General features: G+C 51.9%; 1 protein-coding gene across 1 annotated transcript in view; it reads left to right on the top strand.

The window, feature by feature from the left end:
- Positions 1-18850, top strand: part of COL4A2 (collagen type IV alpha 2 chain) — a 209806-nt gene that overhangs the window by 155248 nt on the left and 35708 nt on the right. Inside the window, exons 22-29 of the mRNA XM_035293939.3 lie at positions 373-536; positions 3636-3708; positions 3798-3904; positions 7186-7387; positions 7792-7851; positions 8818-8874; positions 11361-11468; positions 14655-14876. Of these exons, the coding sequence (XP_035149830.2) occupies positions 373-536; positions 3636-3708; positions 3798-3904; positions 7186-7387; positions 7792-7851; positions 8818-8874; positions 11361-11468; positions 14655-14876 (993 nt within the window). The remainder of the gene's footprint in view (positions 1-372; positions 537-3635; positions 3709-3797; positions 3905-7185; positions 7388-7791; positions 7852-8817; positions 8875-11360; positions 11469-14654; positions 14877-18850) is intronic.

Consider the following 18850-nt stretch of genomic DNA (forward strand, 5'->3'; position numbering starts at 1 on the left):
CACTGACCCAGTGGTGGCAATCTTCAGCTTTTAATGCTGAATTCCTTAACCTCCTTCACACTCTCCACAACTCTACCTATGCCTCTGAACGTGGTCCCAGTTTTTAAGTATCTTTAGTAAACATCAGAGTCCAATTCTGAACCCCATGAGACTATGAGTGAACATGTGAGTCACTCAGTCTGAGCCTTAGTTTTCTCATCTAAGAAATGGGGCTCACAGGGGCTCACAGTGCCCATCAGAACAGGTAGTGTCCACAGAGGACCAGGCGCCACGCCCAGCTCTCCCCATTACCTGATACCCTCTCCTGCCACCCCATACCCTCTCCTGCCACACTGAGAGGAACAAGAAGGCCCTCCTCTCCCTCATCTGCAGGTGATGCTGGAGACTGCAGATGTGTAGAAGGCGACGAAGCTGTCAGAGGTCTTCCGGGACTGCCAGGACCCAAGGGCTTCCCAGGCATCAACGGGGAGCCAGGGAGGAAAGGGGACAGAGGAGACCCCGGCCAACACGGCCTTCCTGGGTTCTCAGGGCTCAAGGTGAGCAACAGTTTCATCATGAAGCTGGCAAGACACTCTGAGGCCTCTCCAGGTGTCCCATTCTTGCCTTTTATCTGCTTCAGACCAGCAACTCTCATGGGCCCAAGGGATGGCTAAACCATAAAACCCACATACTCCAAGACAGACTTTCTATGGGTCCACTGATGAGACTGAGAAGGGGTGCAGCTGACAGCTCTTGAAAGAGTTCAATCACGGGTCACCACATGGCCCAGAAATGCCACTCCTAGGTGTATCCCCAAGAGACTTGAAAGCACATGTCCACACAAACATACACACACACACACACACACACACACACACACCCCCCAACGTTCAGAGCAGCATTGTTCAAAATAGGCAGAAGGTGAGAACCATGCAAATATCCATCCCTGATGAATGGATCAGCTAACTCTATACAGCATCTGTACGATGGAATAGCACCCACCTTTACATGGAACATGGTATGCCATGTGGATTAAGACCACACAGAAGAACACACTATCACATGCTATCTGACTCTATTGACATGAAGTGTCCACACAGGCACCTTAGAAACAGGAAGTGGATTGGTGGCTGCTGCAGGTGGTGGGGGACAGTGGCTGTTTAACGGTCTGCGCCTTCTTTTTGATATGGAGATGTTCTGGAATTAGATGATAGTGATGGTTGCACAACCTTGTGAAAACACTAAAAATCACTGAACGTTATGCTTTAAAACTGAATATTTTGCTATTTGAATTGTATATCAAAAAAACTGCAATCATTTTTAATGTAAAGCACATTACTTATGGAACATTCACCTTCTCAAGTTCAGCAAGAATGGATTTAGCATTGTCGGAAGGCTTCCATGACCTGATAAAAAGCAAGACCTTTTGATTTGTAAGTGGTGCATGTGCCTGTGTGGAGGTGTGGACCCCACACACATCAGCTCATGGCCTTTATTCTGTGCCTTATAAAAAGGTCACGGGCAGCAGACCTTTCTTCCCCAGCAGATTTTAGCTGACCTAAGATTTCAAAGTGAATTTCAAATGCAGACAAAGAAATTATAATTTTTTTGACTTTTTGACTTAAAAATAGAAGTTTGGGAAATTTAGGAAGCGAAAAGTTCATTATTTTACGTATCCAGCAATAGAGGAAAAAAAAATTGCTCAGGACACTTGGCCAAGGAAGCTTGAATCATCTGACTCCACAGCATGGAAGAGAACTGTGGTCCCGCCGAGCTGTGGCGCTGACGCTCGTGTCTCCTGACTGCCTAACGCAAGGAGCGGTGCCAGAGAAAAAGACCTGGGCACCTCGCTGACCCATGCCCTAGGTTTCTCAAAAAACAAATAGGAAAACACACAAAAAGATAGCAGGCGCCCTATTGTTTCCCAGTTTAGAAAGGATACAATCTCCGAATCATGGCTGTCTGAGCAGAAAAAGGGGCTCAAGTGTTCAGAAAAAGTGCATGTGGGAGGAATTGCAAATATACTAATGGCAAAGCTAGGAGGATCTTCAGTTGTTTCAAAGTGATTCAATATTTCCTAGAAGCCAAGTGGATCCCATTCTGTACCCCTGAAATATCTGAAACCTCAGCACACACACCCACAGAACTTTCGTTCAAAGGCTGCTGGCTGTGCCTGGTGTCCTGCACTGAATTCTGTAATTGTGTGGAAACCCCACTGTAGTGGGAATACTTGAGACCACTTGGGAGATTTTGGCTAGTTTTGCTTTGTTTTTAATGTTTGTACTGGTAGAGTCCGGCAGAGCTTAAAGTGTGGGAGTGGGTCACTAAGCCCATCCCACCATCCATGTACCCAACGTGTATTGATTAATGAGTCTGGTCTGTGTGTGAGGCACTCTCCTAGATTCTAAAATAATGCAAATTTATTTGCATTCTAAAATAGTTGCAAAGAACTAAATAAATCAAGACTATGTGGAATTTTCTAGGAGAAGGGAAACTCCAAACACTTGCAACATTCCATTTAATTAAAGCAGCTCCACACATTCTCATATTCTTGGAAATAGCGTCAACCAAGATATGCCAAAAGCTAGCACAGCTCACATTTGAAAACACAACCCCGAGATGGGTACCCTGCTCACTTCTGCTCGTGGGGAGAGCTGGACACGATTTTCCAGGCTGCGATTCGAGAGTCCCTGCAGACAGCTTCTTTCTAAAGTGTGTTTCTCCCAGCTGTAACCTCGGTGCAGGAAACAGACGGTCTATTAAATACCATTCATTGTTCTCAATATTCAATTATCAGAAAATGTTATCCTCCATACCTTGATTAACCTCCTCGGCTCCGAAGTGACCGTGGTTTAGAGGAAGCCACCTTGAGTTCGAGTTCTTCTCAAAGGGCGCTGGCCCCACGGATCCCTGGGGCTCTGTGGAGAAACAGCAGTGACTCAGCTGCCCCAGGCTGCGGCCTGCGTGTTCATACCGCTGGGCAGGGCCCAGGGACACTGAGGATGGGCCTAGGACCTGGGTTTCCCTGTCCAACCACCTGTGGCCACTTCCGCCCCATTGTATTGATTGATTGATTGATTGATTGATTGAAGCTGAGTCTCACTTTGTCTCCCAGGCTGAAGTGCAGTGGCAAGATCTCAGCTCCCTTCAGCCTCTGCCTCCCAGGTTCAAGAAATTCCCCCTCCTGCCTCAGACTCCCAAGTAGCAGGGACTACAGATGTGTGCCACCACACTCTGCTAAGATTTTGTATTTTTAGTAGAGATGAGGGTTCACCATGTTGGTCAGGCTGGTCTCAAACTCCTGACCTCAAGCTATCTGCCCGCCTCAGCCTTCCCAAAGTGTGGGATTACAGGTGTGAAATCACCGCACCCAGCTGCATTGTAATTATTTAAAATTAAAGACAACGTGCCACCCAGTTCCTCAGCCCCACCACCCGCAGCTCCAGTGCCCAAAGCCACTGCAGCCTGTGGCCCCCACACTGGGCAGCTGGATGGGGGCATGTCCAGCATCGCAGAAAGCGCTCCTTGGATGCCGCCCGGCTTGCTGACGGGTGACTGCCTGCAAGCCGTGTGAGATGAAAACGCTCGCCAGCCGTCTTCTCAGATTCCCTCACCGTAGCAAGGAGGAAGAAATAGTTTTTGTCTGTTTTCCACAGGGAGTCCCTGGCAATCTTGGTGCTCCCGGGCCCAAGGGAGCAAAAGGAGATTCCAGAACAATCACAACGAAAGGTCAGTTCCTCCGTGGCCACGCGGCCCCTGGGGCTCAGCCTTCCTGTGGGTGTAGGCCTGAGCCACTTCACATGCAAATCCCTTCCCAGGTGAGCGGGGACAGCCCGGCATCCCAGGTGTCCCCGGGATGAAAGGTGACGACGGCATCCCAGGCCGCGAGGGGCTCGATGGATTCCCCGGCCTCCCGGGCCCTCCCGTGAGTAGCCACAGACTGTGCGGCAGCTGGGACCTCTCTTCAGCATCCTTCATGTTCTCCTGACGCCCACAGAGCAGGCGGTGTTCATATCAGCACCAGACCCCCATGCACAGGACAGGTTGCTCGTTCATATCAGCACCAGACCCCCATGCACAGGACAGGTTGCTCGTTCATATCAGCACCAGACCCCCATGCACAGGACAGGTTGCTCGTTCATATCAGCACCAGACCCCCATGCACAGGACAGGTTGCTCGTTCGCCTCGTTCCATTCTTAATGAGCAGAAATCAGATCTTTTAGGAAACCCTGAATTAAGTCGGAAGCCAAGCCCTGACTGAACATTTAAAAGGCAACTACCAAATAAGTATTCCTCCTAGTAAAACAGAATAAGATACCCCCCCAAAAAATAGAATATTCTAAAATAGGTGGTGGAACCCTATTTTTTTAAGGTAAATCCTAAAAGATACAATTTCATTTTTGCAACCAACACACACTGGTGTTGAAGGGGGGATATCTAGTAACCTGCAGCGACCCCGGCCTCGATTCCTGGGGGGAGGCTGGGGTCGGGGGCAAGGGAGGCAGCCACGGAAGGAGACAAGACCCCTCCTGCGCCCCCTCTGGCCTCTGAGCCCCTCCCTGCCATCACCGTCTCGCCTCCCCACCGCAGCCCCGGAGCCTTCCCTGTCCCCAGACCCCACAACCTTGTTTCTCACCTCTTTCTTTTCTAGATTCCATTTTCCTCCCTCTGGTCACCAAGCCTGTGCCTCCTTAAGCTCTTTGTATGAGTTTCCTGGGGCTGAGGCCACAGGGTGCCACAGACTGGGCGGCTTAGACATCAGACATGTATGGTCTCACGGCTCTGGAGGCTGGAAGCCCCACATCGAGGTGTCTGCAGGCCTGGTTCCTTCTGAGACCGTGCGGGAGGAGCTGTGCCTGCCCTGCTCCCGGCTTCCGGGAGCTCCGGCATTCCTCGGCTTATAGACAGCCGTCTCCTCTTCGTCTTCCCGTCATCTGTCCTCTCTGTGTGTCTGTCTCTGGGTCCAACTTTCCCATTTTTATAGGTAGAGCGGTCATCTGGGAATGGGCCTATCCTAAAGACCTCATCTTAACTTGGGCATCCTCGAAGACTTTATTTCCAAATAAGGTCTGGGTCTAGGTCTAGGTCTGGGGATTAGGACTTCGACGTCATGGGGGACAGTTGAAATCACAATTCTCTTCCTCCTCCTCAGAGCCTCACACCTGAATTCTATCTGCCGCTTATTTGCCTCGTTCCACAACCCACACCTCTAGTTTTCATGTGGGTCACATCTGTGGTAACACTCTGGAGTGCAGTGGTACAATCTAAGCTCACCGCAGCCTCGAACTCTTGGGCTCAAGCCATCCTCTCCCTCAGCCTCCCAAGTGGCTGGGACCACAGGTGCGCACCAGCACACCCACCTAATATTTGTAAAATTTTTGTAGAGATGAGAGCTCTCTATGTTGCCCATGCTGGTCTCAAATTCCTGGGCTCATGTGACTCTCCTGCCTTGGCCTCCAAAAGCACTGGTTTTACAGACATGAGCCACCACACCCAGCCCACATTCTTACAATCTAAGTGTGGTTTTTTGAGGCCAGAGAACACAGATCATTCTATGACTGGGTATCTTAAAAATCTTATCTGGGAGCCACAGGGTTACTAAGAGGCAGAGCCGTAACTGGTCGCTTTAGCCAGGAGAGGAGGATGACTGATTCCGTGGTTGGAACAGTCTTTTGCCTGTCAGTGTGTCACGTGGGGTGGGGTGGTGAGTGCGTGTGTGGTGCTGGTGTGCTCACGTGTCTATGTGTGTGGTCTGTTTGATTCTGGATTTGTTACGATCATGGTGGCCTTTCCTGGAGTTGGTGCCTTTGTGAAGTTGGTGACAGGAAGTGTCCAACCATGGGGTCCACCCACCCCTGCGGCTCCCAAGCCAGTCTCATCCCAGCTGTGGGCAGGTGGTCGGGGCAGGGGTGGGGGTGGGGGTGAGGGTTAGGGTCAGGGAGAGCCCTGTAGCCTCAGCTTCCCATTCTCGAGACACGGGGGCTTCTCCCAGTGCTTGTGTGCCCTTGTACTCAGTGGCATCTCTAAGCCAAGAATCTCAACTTCTGCCTTTAGAAAGCTGGTGATCCTGTCCACGCCACCTTCCAACAGCGGCACCCCCAACACCGTCCACTAAGTTTGGGGTGTCTGCCCTGTGAGCTCTGCAGCAGCCTGTTCCCCTCCCCTGTGAAAAACAGCTAACACACAGGGGTGCATCCCTTAATCAGGGTCCCTTAAACAGAGATGGCTGGACCGGTGTCCCTGCCTCGCTCTGTCATGCCTTTGACAAGGAAGGGGCTGTGGTGTCAGTGGAGAGCAGATGACAAGGGGCTGTGGCGTCGGTGAGGAGCAGGTGACAAGGATGGGACTGTGGCATTGGTGGAAAGCAGAGTTTGATTTCTTATAAGTCACTGCCTCATTGTCATGAGAACACCCAGCCTCATCCCATGGCTCAGGAGATGGGTGGCTTATGTGCAGGGCTATTTCAGCAGCACGTGGGGACAGCACCAAGCCGGGCCATGGTGGGTGCGTGGATCACACCAGCATCACTGCTGCCGGCCTCCCCACCCCATCCCTGCGCCTCCCACCTGCACCCCCCAGTTGGTGCTTTCATCCTCACGGTGGCCCTCTCCCTTCCCAGTCCTGTGATCTCGCCTTACTTCTGAGCGCACACGGCTCTTTCCTTGTCTAAATGAGCTTCCTTCCCTTTAGCAACATAGTGTCCCTTGTGAATAGGAGCTGAGTCACCGATGCTAAATTATATCAACAAATTCGTGTGTCTCTCCCTCCACCCACAGTACAACACACAAGTCTCTGCCCTCACTGTTCTGGGGATGGAGGCCCAGGCTGTGTCTGCCCTCACTGTTCTGGGGATGGAGGCCCAGGCTGTCTGCCCTCGCTGTTCTGGGGATGGAGGCGCAGGCTCTCTCTGCCCTTGCCTTTCTGGGGATGGAGACCCAGGCTGATGCAGGGGAACTGGCGGGTGGGGAGAGAGAAACACTCGAGCATTTGCGTGTTCTTCCAGCACCGGCTTCTGTGGCGTTGCTCACGCTGCTGCTCAGTCTGTCGCTGGCCTGTGACCTGGTACCAGGTTCCGGTTCATCCCTGTTGTCTTTCCATTCTGGATCCATAGCTCAGAATTCTGGGAAGTGGGAAAGGAAACAGGGAAGTCGAGAAGATCTTTAACATTGGTTTATATTTTAAGAATAAACTGAATTTTCACACAGGGCGATGGCATCAAAGGCCCTCCAGGGGACCCGGGCTATCCAGGAATACCTGGAACAAAGGGTTCTCCAGGAGAAATGGGTCCCCCAGGACTGGGCCTTCCCGGCTTCAAAGGCCAACGTGGTTTCCCTGGAGACGCCGGCTTACCTGGACCACGCGGCTTCCCAGGCCCTCCCGGCCCTCCAGGGACCCCAGGACAGGCAGGTATGAAGGAATCCTCCCATTTACCTTTCACAGCCCTGAAACATTCTGCACTTTCCTTTGTCATGTAGACGTTTCCTGTAGAGTCAGATGAGGATGCTGTTTCGCCTCATCTGTTCTCATACATGCAAAGGATGACCCAACCGTGGGGTTTCTGGGCCCCCATCAGCCTCCCCTCAGCAGCTGAAACTCGCAGCCTCTCCTCTAGGACTGCAGTGACGGAGGCCGTGCCCAGAAGTTGAGAGATGGCTTTCCTGTTCCCTGCCCACACCACAGCCTTCCTGCCCCCACCAGCAGCACACGCGACACACCGACACACACACCTTCACACACGTGCACGCCCAGGACGAGCCAGTAACTTTAACCCATTTCAAAATTGTCTCACTCCATCCTTGTGTCTTCCCCAGATTGTGACCCAGATGTGAGAAGGCCCATTGCAGGTGACAGACAGGAGGCCGTCCAGCCAGGTACTGTGGGAAGTGCAGGTGGCTTTAGGACGCTAGAGAGCTCTGTTGGTCTGCTGGTTAAGCTCTTGCAGTGTGCATAGGATAAGAAATGTTAATAATATGTGCAAGCCACGTTTGATTTCCACAGCACTAGCAGAGTGGCCTCGTGAACACTGTACATTGCATGAATAACAACCTGGTAGAAGCAGAGAGACATTTGACCAATCCCCTCTCATCAGAAATCCTTTCCCATTGGAAAGAGCCAGTGCAGTCCAAGTCGGCTCCACAGGCTCACGTGCGGCCGGGAAGAGCCAGGCAGAGAAGGCTGGGTCATCCCCGGACAGTGGCCAGGATGGCAGGCCAGGATGGGAGCCTGGTCCAGACTCCCAGGCACACAAAGGAACACTCCCAGAGTGACCGTTCTTGCAAGACAGCCTCTTAGACAAAGGGCAGACGGCACAGTATGCCTGCCGAGTGGCACTGCTCCTGGCCACACCAACCAGAAGTGCCTGCAGCCTTGGTTTAATTGTTCAAGGTGGCTGATTGCTGTGGCTCTCTCTGAACATATGCAAAGTCACAAAGGAGAAGTGAAAGAATTCGCTTTGAAATCGAGGCTGTCTGCATCGCTGGTAGACACTTCCAGACGAAAGTCAAGTGTCCACACTGACGCAGAGAGCAGCCACTCCCACTCGGTTTGCTCCGAGGCACCTGCCCTGGGAGGGAATGAACCGTTTCCCAGCACAGCGCCAGTTTTTATTTGACTAGACTGGTTTCGTGTGCATTTTGTACGGATATTCAGATTTCATTACAAGGAAATTAAACTTCTATTTACATCAGAACCAAAATGAATCACATCATTAAGTTACTCCGATTATAAAACGGTAGCCAGCTTGCCCGGCTCGTGCTTTTGACCTTGGTGATCCCCAAAGCCGTGGGACTGAGTGCTTAGGATTGCTTGGGCTCATCTTTTCTCCTGTCTGTCCCCAGGTTGCGCAGGAGGGCCCAAGGGATTGCCAGGCCTGCCAGGACCCCCAGGCCCCACAGGTAATGCACGGAGGGAACCCCGAGTGCACCCAGCCTTCCTCCCACATCTTCACGCTCTGTGTCCCCCTTGCCCATCATTCCTCTGGTCCTGCGTCCCCCACCCCAGACATGGCCGTGTTCAGCATCTCAGCACAAACTGATCTCACTCCTATGGGAAGCCCACTGCCATTTGCCACTATAGAAAAACGAGTCTGGTAGCTGACACTTAGCTGGGGCCAGGCTGGGAGAGAAAATTCAGCCGTGGCCACAGGAGAACGCCCGCAGGGGCAGAGATGGAACCTCGAGTTTAGGACTGGAAAGGGGACGCACCTCTAGGGATTTTCATTTATGCTTTTCCATCCCAGGATCTAGGGGAAGAACCTACAGGAGAGAATTCTTTCTTTAGGATTTTGATTGACAGGAAACAGAAATAAACAAGGCTAGAGTGTTTGTCTCTAGCACCTGGGAGGGCCTGGGCTTCTGTCTGCTGGCCTGGGCATCTCCCAGCGGAAGAACCCATGTGAGAAAGAGTCCAGACGCTCTTCACAGAGCCCATGCCAGGGCTGACCATGCTGCTCGCAAGGCTGGCATGTCCAGTGTTGGCAGTGGGGGCCTGGCCATTTACCACGGCTCTCGAGATCCCCTACCTGCAGCCAGACTCTGCCGCGCTGCTCTCCAGGGTCTCTGTGGCCCGAGAGCAGTGGGGAACACAGAGCCACGGCTTCTGCTAGAGCAGAGGGAGGGCTGGACCCTGAGAGGTGGCCCTGCATCTGTGTCCGTCAGCCTGGGAAAAGCGAGTTCTCTGGGCGGTAGGATTCCCCTTTGGATGACTCCTGTCCCATTGGGCCTGTGATGGGGCAGGACAGGCACACCACTTGGATAACTCAGCATTGCCAGAGCGTTTCTCATTTGTTCCTTTGGGACCTACGTCCCTCCTGTGCAAGGTGGATAGTGCAGACAGGCGTTCTAGATACTACTGCTGCACAAATGGTGCCCTCACTACTTCCCATGATAGATTGTGCAGAGCAACAGTGGTGTAGGACATAGCACTGTAAATTAGGAAGTGGATGGACGCGTTCCGCACGCCGTGGAGCCTCAGGGCATCTTCAGATTGCACCATGATCACAGGGTCTGGGGACCGGAGGCCAGATGCAGGTCTCATATGCACTGTGAACAGAGGTAAAGGCTCCTTGTGTTGTCGTCCAAGAACTGAGCTTGTGTCTTCCGCACTCCATCGTCCTTGCCGGTACCTACGCCCCGTCTAATTCCATCCGTGGATTTCAACACCGTCCCTCATACAGTAACCCCCAAAATGGCAACAGCTCTGCACGTCTCAGATGCTCAGGGAGGGTCAGAGGCCAGCATGCTCAGCACACACCCAGACCACAGCTGTGTCCCAAGGCTAGTCACTGGGAAAGCCCAGAGCCCCGGGGGTAGGTTTCTGGGGCTCTGGGACTCCCCGAGCTATGGCTGGTTATTTCCAATTCACACCCAGGCCCCTGTTGCTGGGAGCCCCTTGCTGGCCTCCTGTGCACTCCTCCCTCTCACTCCTGCCGTCCGGACACCACTTTCCGAGAGTGGAGGGTGGGTTTGCATCACACATGTCCCCTCCCCTAGAGATGCCAGGAACATGGATAAACAAGCATGGCCAGTGGATGTTGTGACATTGGTGAGGAATTTCAGCCCTTCCATTATCAGAAAACACCTCTGGAGCCCACACACTGGGCCAAGTAGGGTTCAAGTGTTTGAAAAGAGTCACCTCATGGTCCTCATGGCATTCTCAAGAGGCAGGCAGTCACTCTCCCCACTTTACAGATGAGGAGAGGCTCAGAAAGTTGTCCACGATCACACAGATAGAATAGGTAGGGCCAAAATTCCCAGCCAGGCCTTCTGACCCCACGTCCAAAGCCCTCCTTTAGCACACTGTGGAATCTCAATATTGGATATTACTGTTCTTACGGCTCTATCCTTAAGCAGAATTTTAAACACCGAAGATCATTCTGTAAGCCTGGAGGTACTGTTTCGGCTGCCATTCCCCTAGCCCATTACTAAACACTGAAGATCGTTCTGTAAACCTGGAGCCCCATTATGAAACACTGAAGATCGTTCTGGAATCCTGGAGCCCCATTACTAAACACTGAAGATCATTCTGGATGCCTGGAACCCCATTACTAAATACTGAAGATCATTCTGGAAGCCTGGAGCCCCATTACTAAACACTGAAGATCATTCTGGAAGCCTGGAGCCCCATTACTAAACACTGAAGATCATTCTGGAAGCCTGGAGCCCCATTACTAAATACTTAAGATCATTCTGGAAGCCTGGAGCCCTATTACTAAACACTGAAGATCATTCTGGAAGCCTGGAGGAGCTGTTTCAGCTGCCGTTCCCCCAGCTCCATTAGTTCCCGGTTTCATGAGATCCACATTAAGTTGGCTGCCAAGTATGACTGTGCCCATTCTTCCTTATGGGACCTGATGTGCTTTGTGGTTTATTTGGGTGTTTAGGTGCCAAAGGCCTCCGAGGAACCCCAGGCTTCTCAGGAGCTGATGGAGGAGCAGGACCCAAAGGCTTGCCAGGAGACCCAGGTCGTGAAGGGTTCCCAGGACCCCCAGGTGAGTTGAGGTCGGACCCCCATTCAGCCCCTGAGTTCCAGGGGGTGGGGGCAGCCGGTGTGTGGTTCATCAGCATCCAGCTCTGTTTTCTTCCAATGTGTAGAAACTGTTCTCACAAATACTTGACAACTTTTGCACTTGTCCTTGGGATGTTAGAAATTCTTGATTTTCCATCACTGATATACTGGGTTTTTACAGAAGCTACCTACAGATCTTTCAGGAAAAAGGAGGCAGGTGTTGCAGAGTGGCCATCCTCCACAACACCTGTCTCCTGGGAGTGTCCTCAGTGTTCGTAAGGATTGATATTAAACATTCTAAGGGCAACACAAAACTACTCTCTCCTGAGTGAACCATTCAAGGTATAAATAGCCCTCTCATGACGTGGCTGCAATAGCTTGGGCATTAATCTGTATGGGAGGAAAATGAGTGTGTTGCCTTTAACCAGCTGTGGTGAGGAGCACCCACTTGTGTGTCAGCGTGCTCTGGAATGCAGTCCAGCATCAGCAGACACAGGTGTCCTGCGGTTGTGACACAGGCGATGTGCACAAGTGTGATGGAGTCTCACTCTCTCACGCAGGCTGGAGTGCAGTAGTACAATCTCAGCTCACTGCAACCTCCACCTCATGGGTTCAAGCAATTCTCCTTCCTCTGACTCCTGAGTAGCTGGGATTACTGGCACACGCCACCACACCTGGCTAATTTTTGTGCTTTTAGTAGAGATGGGGTTTCACCATGTTGTCCAGGCTGGTCTCGAACTCCTGACCTCAGGTGATCTGCCCACCTCAGCCTCCAAAGTGCTGGGATTACAGGCATGAAGTACTGTACCTAGCCACACACATCTTCAACAGTGTTTGTCTAGTGAACCATGGAAGCCATGCGGACAGCTTTCCACCCACGATGAAACATCCTTCCACAGGGTCCTGGGCAGGTTCTTCCAGCCTTTTCTGAAATCACACTTGTCACCTAGAACCTGTGGCACACTGGAACTCCCTTGTTGCTAGAAATTTCCTCCCTGGATACAGCCCGCCTCCCAGGCGTTCTCACTGGGCTGGTCCTGAGCCACACAGTTGACTTCCTCATAACCACACACCCGGAGAGAGGGGCCACATCTCTCGCAGACGCCTCGTGAACAGACAGAACTGACCCCAGGAACACAGACTTTCCTTAGTGACAGCATTTCCATGCCCCCGGAATTCCCATCAACCTTCTAGGACTCCAGCTTATCAGGGTTCCTTTCCAGCCAGGCTCTGGAAGCTAAATAAAGCGCTCCCACGTCTGGAATATCACACAGCACGTCGGCACTGTTGTGTCCTTAGGTGAAATATCCTGCAAATATCCCCAGTGAACACGAGTCAAACCCGCCTCTCCCCTGGCCTCCACTCAGACGGCTGCATTGAAGCCTCAGTGAAGACCTGTGTGTCAGTCCCTGGTGGATGGCATCTTTCTGAATTTCATGTGCAGCCCATAGGGACTGTTCAAACCCTGACCCTGCTTCCTTTCCTGTGGTGCATTGGGAAGCAGGCTTCCTGTGTCTGTATCAGGGCCCTGGGAAGAACAGCTCTGGCAAAGGAAGTCTCCATGCCTCTGCCCGGAGAGTGGGTCTCCATGGTTTTGTCGCCCTGCAGGAAGTGTCTAAATATTTAGAAGTGTGGCATTGTCACCCTCGTGATTTCACATATGCTAAGTTTAAGCATTCGTGGTTTTGAAAGAAGCGTAATAATTCTTGAGCAGCTTCCTGCTGTGAGCGCGAGGATGCTCTGGTGATTATGACTGGCGTGCACAGCTGTGTGCACGTGAACTCCATACAGGGCCCCTGCAGGGGAATGGATGGGATGTGCCCTTTATCAGGAGATCTGGGCAGTTGCCCACATGAGCTGGAAGCCTGTCCCACCATGAAATGTGAGCCCATACATCATGAACAGGGAGGCTAGGGCAGGCCGGGGGTGGGTGGTGATTGAGGAACGGATCAGTTTCTGGAGCACATATTGCTTTTTATGGTACTGAAATACACTTCTGTCACCACATGTGGAAGAGGATAAAACAGCCAATTCAAGGATTGCAAAAAACAGAGAGTCCATTCTAGATCTAAGATCCACACATGTAAACCCAAGTGCCCGGCTCCCTGGTACCGTTGGTAACATTGCCAGGGAAAGTCATGTCTCTTCGTTGTGTGAGTCAATCACACCGTTAAAACTCTAAGTACGTCCCACTCATCAGTGTCAGCTGAATCCAAACCCTTTATTCTGCACGCCAAGCACGGGCGCACCAGTCACTCCCAGCTCCTCGTGAGTGGGGCTGGCTGGACAGGCCCAGGAGGACCCAGGGCCCTGCTCTTTGGATCGTTTGGTGAGGTACACCCCGGAGAACATTCCCTTTTCCATACCCAAATGTGGGAGTGCCGAGCCTGCCGTGTACCTGATCCTGTCCCACAGAACCACCTGCCAAGCTCCTCATCTCAGGCTTCTCTGCTGTGTGCACAGTGGGGCAAGGGGGGTGGGTGACCTCAGAAGCCTTTCCTTCTGAGCACAATGTGACTGTCAGCTGGGGAAGTTCATTCTGAGGCCACATCAGGGCAGACTGCACCGAAAAAGGAAGTGACCTGATGAGATCATTTTACCCAATGGCACCCATGAAAGACACAGGACAGCTACCTTCCCTCCATCCACGGAAGGGACTCGGTGGTTTTCAGTACAACAGAGGGTGTGTTTCCAAACAGTCAGGGACAGGTTTCTACCAGGGAGATGTGATTATTTCTACAGCGGGCAGCATTTTGGCTCTGATGGCCCTGGTCGTTCCCGCCTCCCTGGGATTTTTCATCCCAAAGTCCTGTTCCTCACTTACCACAACCTAGAAGGTCCCACAGAAGCTATGCTTTGGGGCTTATGTGCAAAGCAGGGGAACTCATGAATTATGCAAATCCAGGTCCAAGGAGGCATTCTTATGGGCTTGCCCACCTTTGCTCAGTTTTAGGGCGGGGGGCTGCATGGCAGGGGAGCAGAAGAAGCGTAACCAACAGAACAATGTGGCAAGGGTTGTAGCTTCCAAGAAGGGTGACAGGGACAGGGTCTGAGCTGAGGAATGCCTCCTGGGGACCCCGTTTTTTGCTGTTTCCAGCCTCTTTTCGACACCTCTTAGAACGCCACCATGGTAACTTGTGGTTTGGGGCCCACCCATGTTTCCTTTTAGGGTTCATAGGACCCCGAGGATCCAAAGGTGCAGCGGGTCTCCCTGGCCCAGATGGACTCCCAGGTCCCGTCGGCCTGCCAGGTCCAGTCGGGCCCCCCGGGGACAAGGGCCTTCCTGGAGAAGTCCTGGGAGCCCAACCTGGACCACGGGGAGATGCTGGCGTGCCTGGACACCCTGGGCTGAAAGGCCTTCCTGGAGACAGAGGCACCCCTGGATTCAGAGGTAAGTGCCCCATGGGGGAGCAGAGGCCCCTTCCCAGCTACACAGTGGCTTCCAAGGAGGAGCCTGGTCCCTTCCTGGGGATTTGGTAAGAAGCAGCAGTGCCCCGGGGTGCTGGCCATGCATACCTTCTCCATCGTTCCAACGCTCCTTTAGAATGTTTCTATGACAACACTGTGATTACATCTGATAGCCAGTGTGGTCTGGCCATCTGAGACCTTTGACAGGCACGCATTGACTGATGTCATCAGTTCTCAAGTCGCATACGTCTGGCCATGACAGGCTCACTGGCTTTCTCAGCAGACTCCGTACAGTTGGTATGAGGAAAAGGTGGGCCTGGCCATGCTTCATCAGAGGTGAAGAAGGAAAATAGGAATAATCTGGAATGCAATTTTATTGATGTAAAAATTAATAGTTTTAAAAAATATCTTAATGTTGTTTACAATGTTATCAGTGTATCTCTATGAAAGTAGACCGAGCACCCATGGTTTCATGAGTGGCAGTGGCAAGGCATCCAGTGGCTTTAAGGGTTCAAGTGATGCCAACTCGGCTTTGGGAACTCCAGCCCCGAGCTTTAACGGAAGGTGCTGCCGTCAATGGCAAGTGTTCGCATTGAGGGAAGCCCCGGTAGGGACCGCGAGATCACTGGAAGCTGCCATTCAGTGTCCAAATCAAAAATGAGGCTGGGCACGGTGGCTCACACCTATAATCCCAACACTTTGGGAGGCCAAGGCAAGAGGATTCATTGAGCCCAGGAGTTCAAGACCATCCTGGGCAACATAGAGAGACCCCCATGTCTACAAAAAAAATTAAATCATTAGCCAGGCATGGTGTGCACCTGCAGTCCCAACTACATGGGAAGCTGAAGGGGGAGGATCCCTTGAGCCCAGGAGATGGAGGCTGCAGTGAGCTGTGATCATTCCACTGTACTCCCGCCTGGGTGAAAGAGTGAGACCCTGTCTCAAAAAGAAAAGAAGAAAAGAAAATGTGACTTGACGTGTTCACTGTTAATGTGTTGATGGCGGTGTCGTTAGTCCCTGCTGCCAACCCCAGGCCGAAGAGGCTTCTCTGTGGTGTGGGAAGCAGGTGCCCCTCCCCGGATTCTGCCATCAGCCCACATCAGGCATCCTGGGCGAGATGGAAACTAGGCCTTGACTGGGGCGCGAACACATGAAGCTCAGAAGCATGAATTGGTTTTCCGATGTGTGTCAGATTCCTAGCAAGGGCTCCAGGGAGTGGGACCTGGAACAGGGGGGTTTTGATGATGATGAGATTGATCAGCACCCCCAGCTGTTGATACTAGGGAGAGCCCATGGGTGCCACAGTTCACGGAGAGAGCAAGGAAGAGCCTACGATGGCTGGAGTGCATGCATGTACACACACACAGTCACTTATGCACACACACGTTCACACATGATTGCACACATACCACATACACAGCACACATACCAACATATGTGCCTATGCACACTCAACATGATCACATACATACCACACATACCCACACATGTGCCTATGCATTATCACACACTCATACACACCACACACCCACACACGTGCCTGTGCACACATGATCACACACATACCACACATACCCACATACATGCCTATATATGCTCACACATGATCACACACTCACATACATACCATATATACCCACACCCATGCCTATGCCCACTCACACATGATCACACACTTAATATACATCCAACCCTGAACCAAGCCAGCTAGAGCAGGTCGCTGGGTGCAATGACAGGTGGGGGAGACCTTGTGCTGGGCCATCCAGGTCTCCCCTTTTCAGTCGTCCTGACTCTCTGTGTCATTTATGGAAGATAGATAAAATCAGCGCTGTCTGCAGAAGCCGAGGACTCGGCGCTGAGAGGTGGGCTCCATGTGGCAGCCTTCCTGGTGGGCACTTAAATGAGTTCACAGAAGGCAAAGTGAAGGACACACATAGGTGGCTCGAGTGTCCACCTGCAACCCAGCTGTAAAGTTCCTGCCCCAAGGTCTTTGACATAAGGGTACTTCTGGTAGAATTTTTGTAACTTAATCACTTCCTGCAGGCTTCGGAACGTTTCAGCATGAAGACAAATGGCAGCAGGCTTACTTTCAACATCTCATTAAGGTCCTCACCACGATGGGCGTCACCTTTATGACGTTAAGCCTCGTATGCCTTGTTAGGCAGAATGTTTTGGATGGTAAAAATCCTGACTCCCAAAACATCAAAATTCCAGGTCACTATTTCAGTTTCAGTTCTGCTCACCAGTGCGACGGGAGCAGCGTGCAGACGGGTCCTGCTTCTGTTCGACTGGCTGTGCGGGGCAGCCACAAACACACACAGGTGCACCCTGCACTTCTGAGCAGAACTCTCGGAATAAAATCATGCCACATCCACAGATGAGATGTGATTTTGCTGAGGGAGGCTGATTTTTAGCAGTTGTTCCTTTTTTAACAGATAGTCTATAAATGGAAAATTAACCTGAAATAGCTCCAAAGAAATAATCACAAAGCGCCCGGTGCCTAATTTTTGCAAGGCAGTCCCTGCAGGGGCAGCGGGGATTCAGGCCCAGACCACCAGCCCAGCTGGCCCCGGCCGAGGCCATCTCGCCTGCTCAGCTCCCGGCTTCCCCCGCAGTCCATGTCCCCGGTTACGGATGTTACCTTGCTTCTGTCAGGTCCCCACCCCATTGCTCTTGTCATTGAGCAGGAGTGGAGTGGGTCTGCCATCACTGCCAACCCTTTACCACCTGCAGCGTGGCTGCCTACTCTTCACAACCATTTGCACACACTAACAGTCCATTCCCTCTGAGCTCTTCACCCTAAAGATAGAATTCCAGAAAATAACCGTGTCCTCATTTCCCACAGTACTACGGGAGGGGGTGAGAATCGATGCATCCATGCATCTCCAAGCATCTCATTCCAGACATGGCTTCGAGTGCGCGTCCCGCTCAGTCAGCCTTCTCCCTCGCTGCAGGTTGCTGCAGTCAGACAACGCAGTCAGCAGCCTGACTCTCAGTCCTAGGTTGGTCCAGGACTAACCCGGTCCCTTTTGTCGCTTGCCCCCTCCTGTGCATCCCCCCATCTCATCTGCCTCCCTGTCCTGGACCAGCCCTGCACACCTGCAGGATGGCTATGAGGCTGCGTGAGAGTGTGGACCAGAAAGTCACGGCAGGAGTGTGTACCTCCACTGTTAATAATCAGAGAGCACCTGCAGCAGGCATCAGGCTCTGAGAAGAGAGGGGAAGATGCCTGGATATAAGGAGGTCCAGGGAGCTAGTGTTAAAAAACTAGAAGGAAATCGATGCTCCTGGTATCTGACCACTGGGCAGGACAGGATATTCCAAACCTGAAAAGGAAGAGAAGAAATCACACATGTGCACACACACCCACACACACCAGATCTGAAATTTGGATGCAAACATCAGTAGCCTACACATCAAAAGCAAAATTAAAGCTTGAGCAGCAGAATAAGCTTTACAATAGACAGTGAAGAAAAATTCATCAGTGTGTATGAGGAATAGTAAAATCTATCAGAAAAATATCAAAATCCCCAAAGGAAAATAGGAGCAAAGAGGTGGGTGTGGTGGCTCGTGCCTGCAATCCCAGCACTTTGGGAGGCTGAGGCGGGCAGATCACGTGAGCTCAGGATTTTGAGACCAGCCTGGGCAACTTGGCAAAACCCTGTCTCTATTTTAAAAAAGAAAGAAAGCAAGGGAGAGAGAAGATACGAGCAAAGGCCTAAAACTTCACCAAAAAATAATAACCAAGAGCAAGAAACGCGGCTCAGACTGCAGAACGAGCAGCTGGATCCCAGCAATGCCATGTTTCACGGCATCACGACTGCCTGGGTTCCGTGTTGCTTCGATGCTGGCGCTCAGTGCGGGGAAAACACTGGTGGAATAAATGGACGTTCTGAAATCAGCATGATGTATCTTTTAGAAAACATTAAATTAGCATTTGCTTTGATACACGATGTC

This window comes from Callithrix jacchus, chromosome 1 (genome assembly GCF_049354715.1).
Source record: "Callithrix jacchus isolate 240 chromosome 1, calJac240_pri, whole genome shotgun sequence".
In the NCBI taxonomy this organism is placed as follows: Eukaryota; Metazoa; Chordata; class Mammalia; order Primates; family Cebidae; genus Callithrix; species Callithrix jacchus.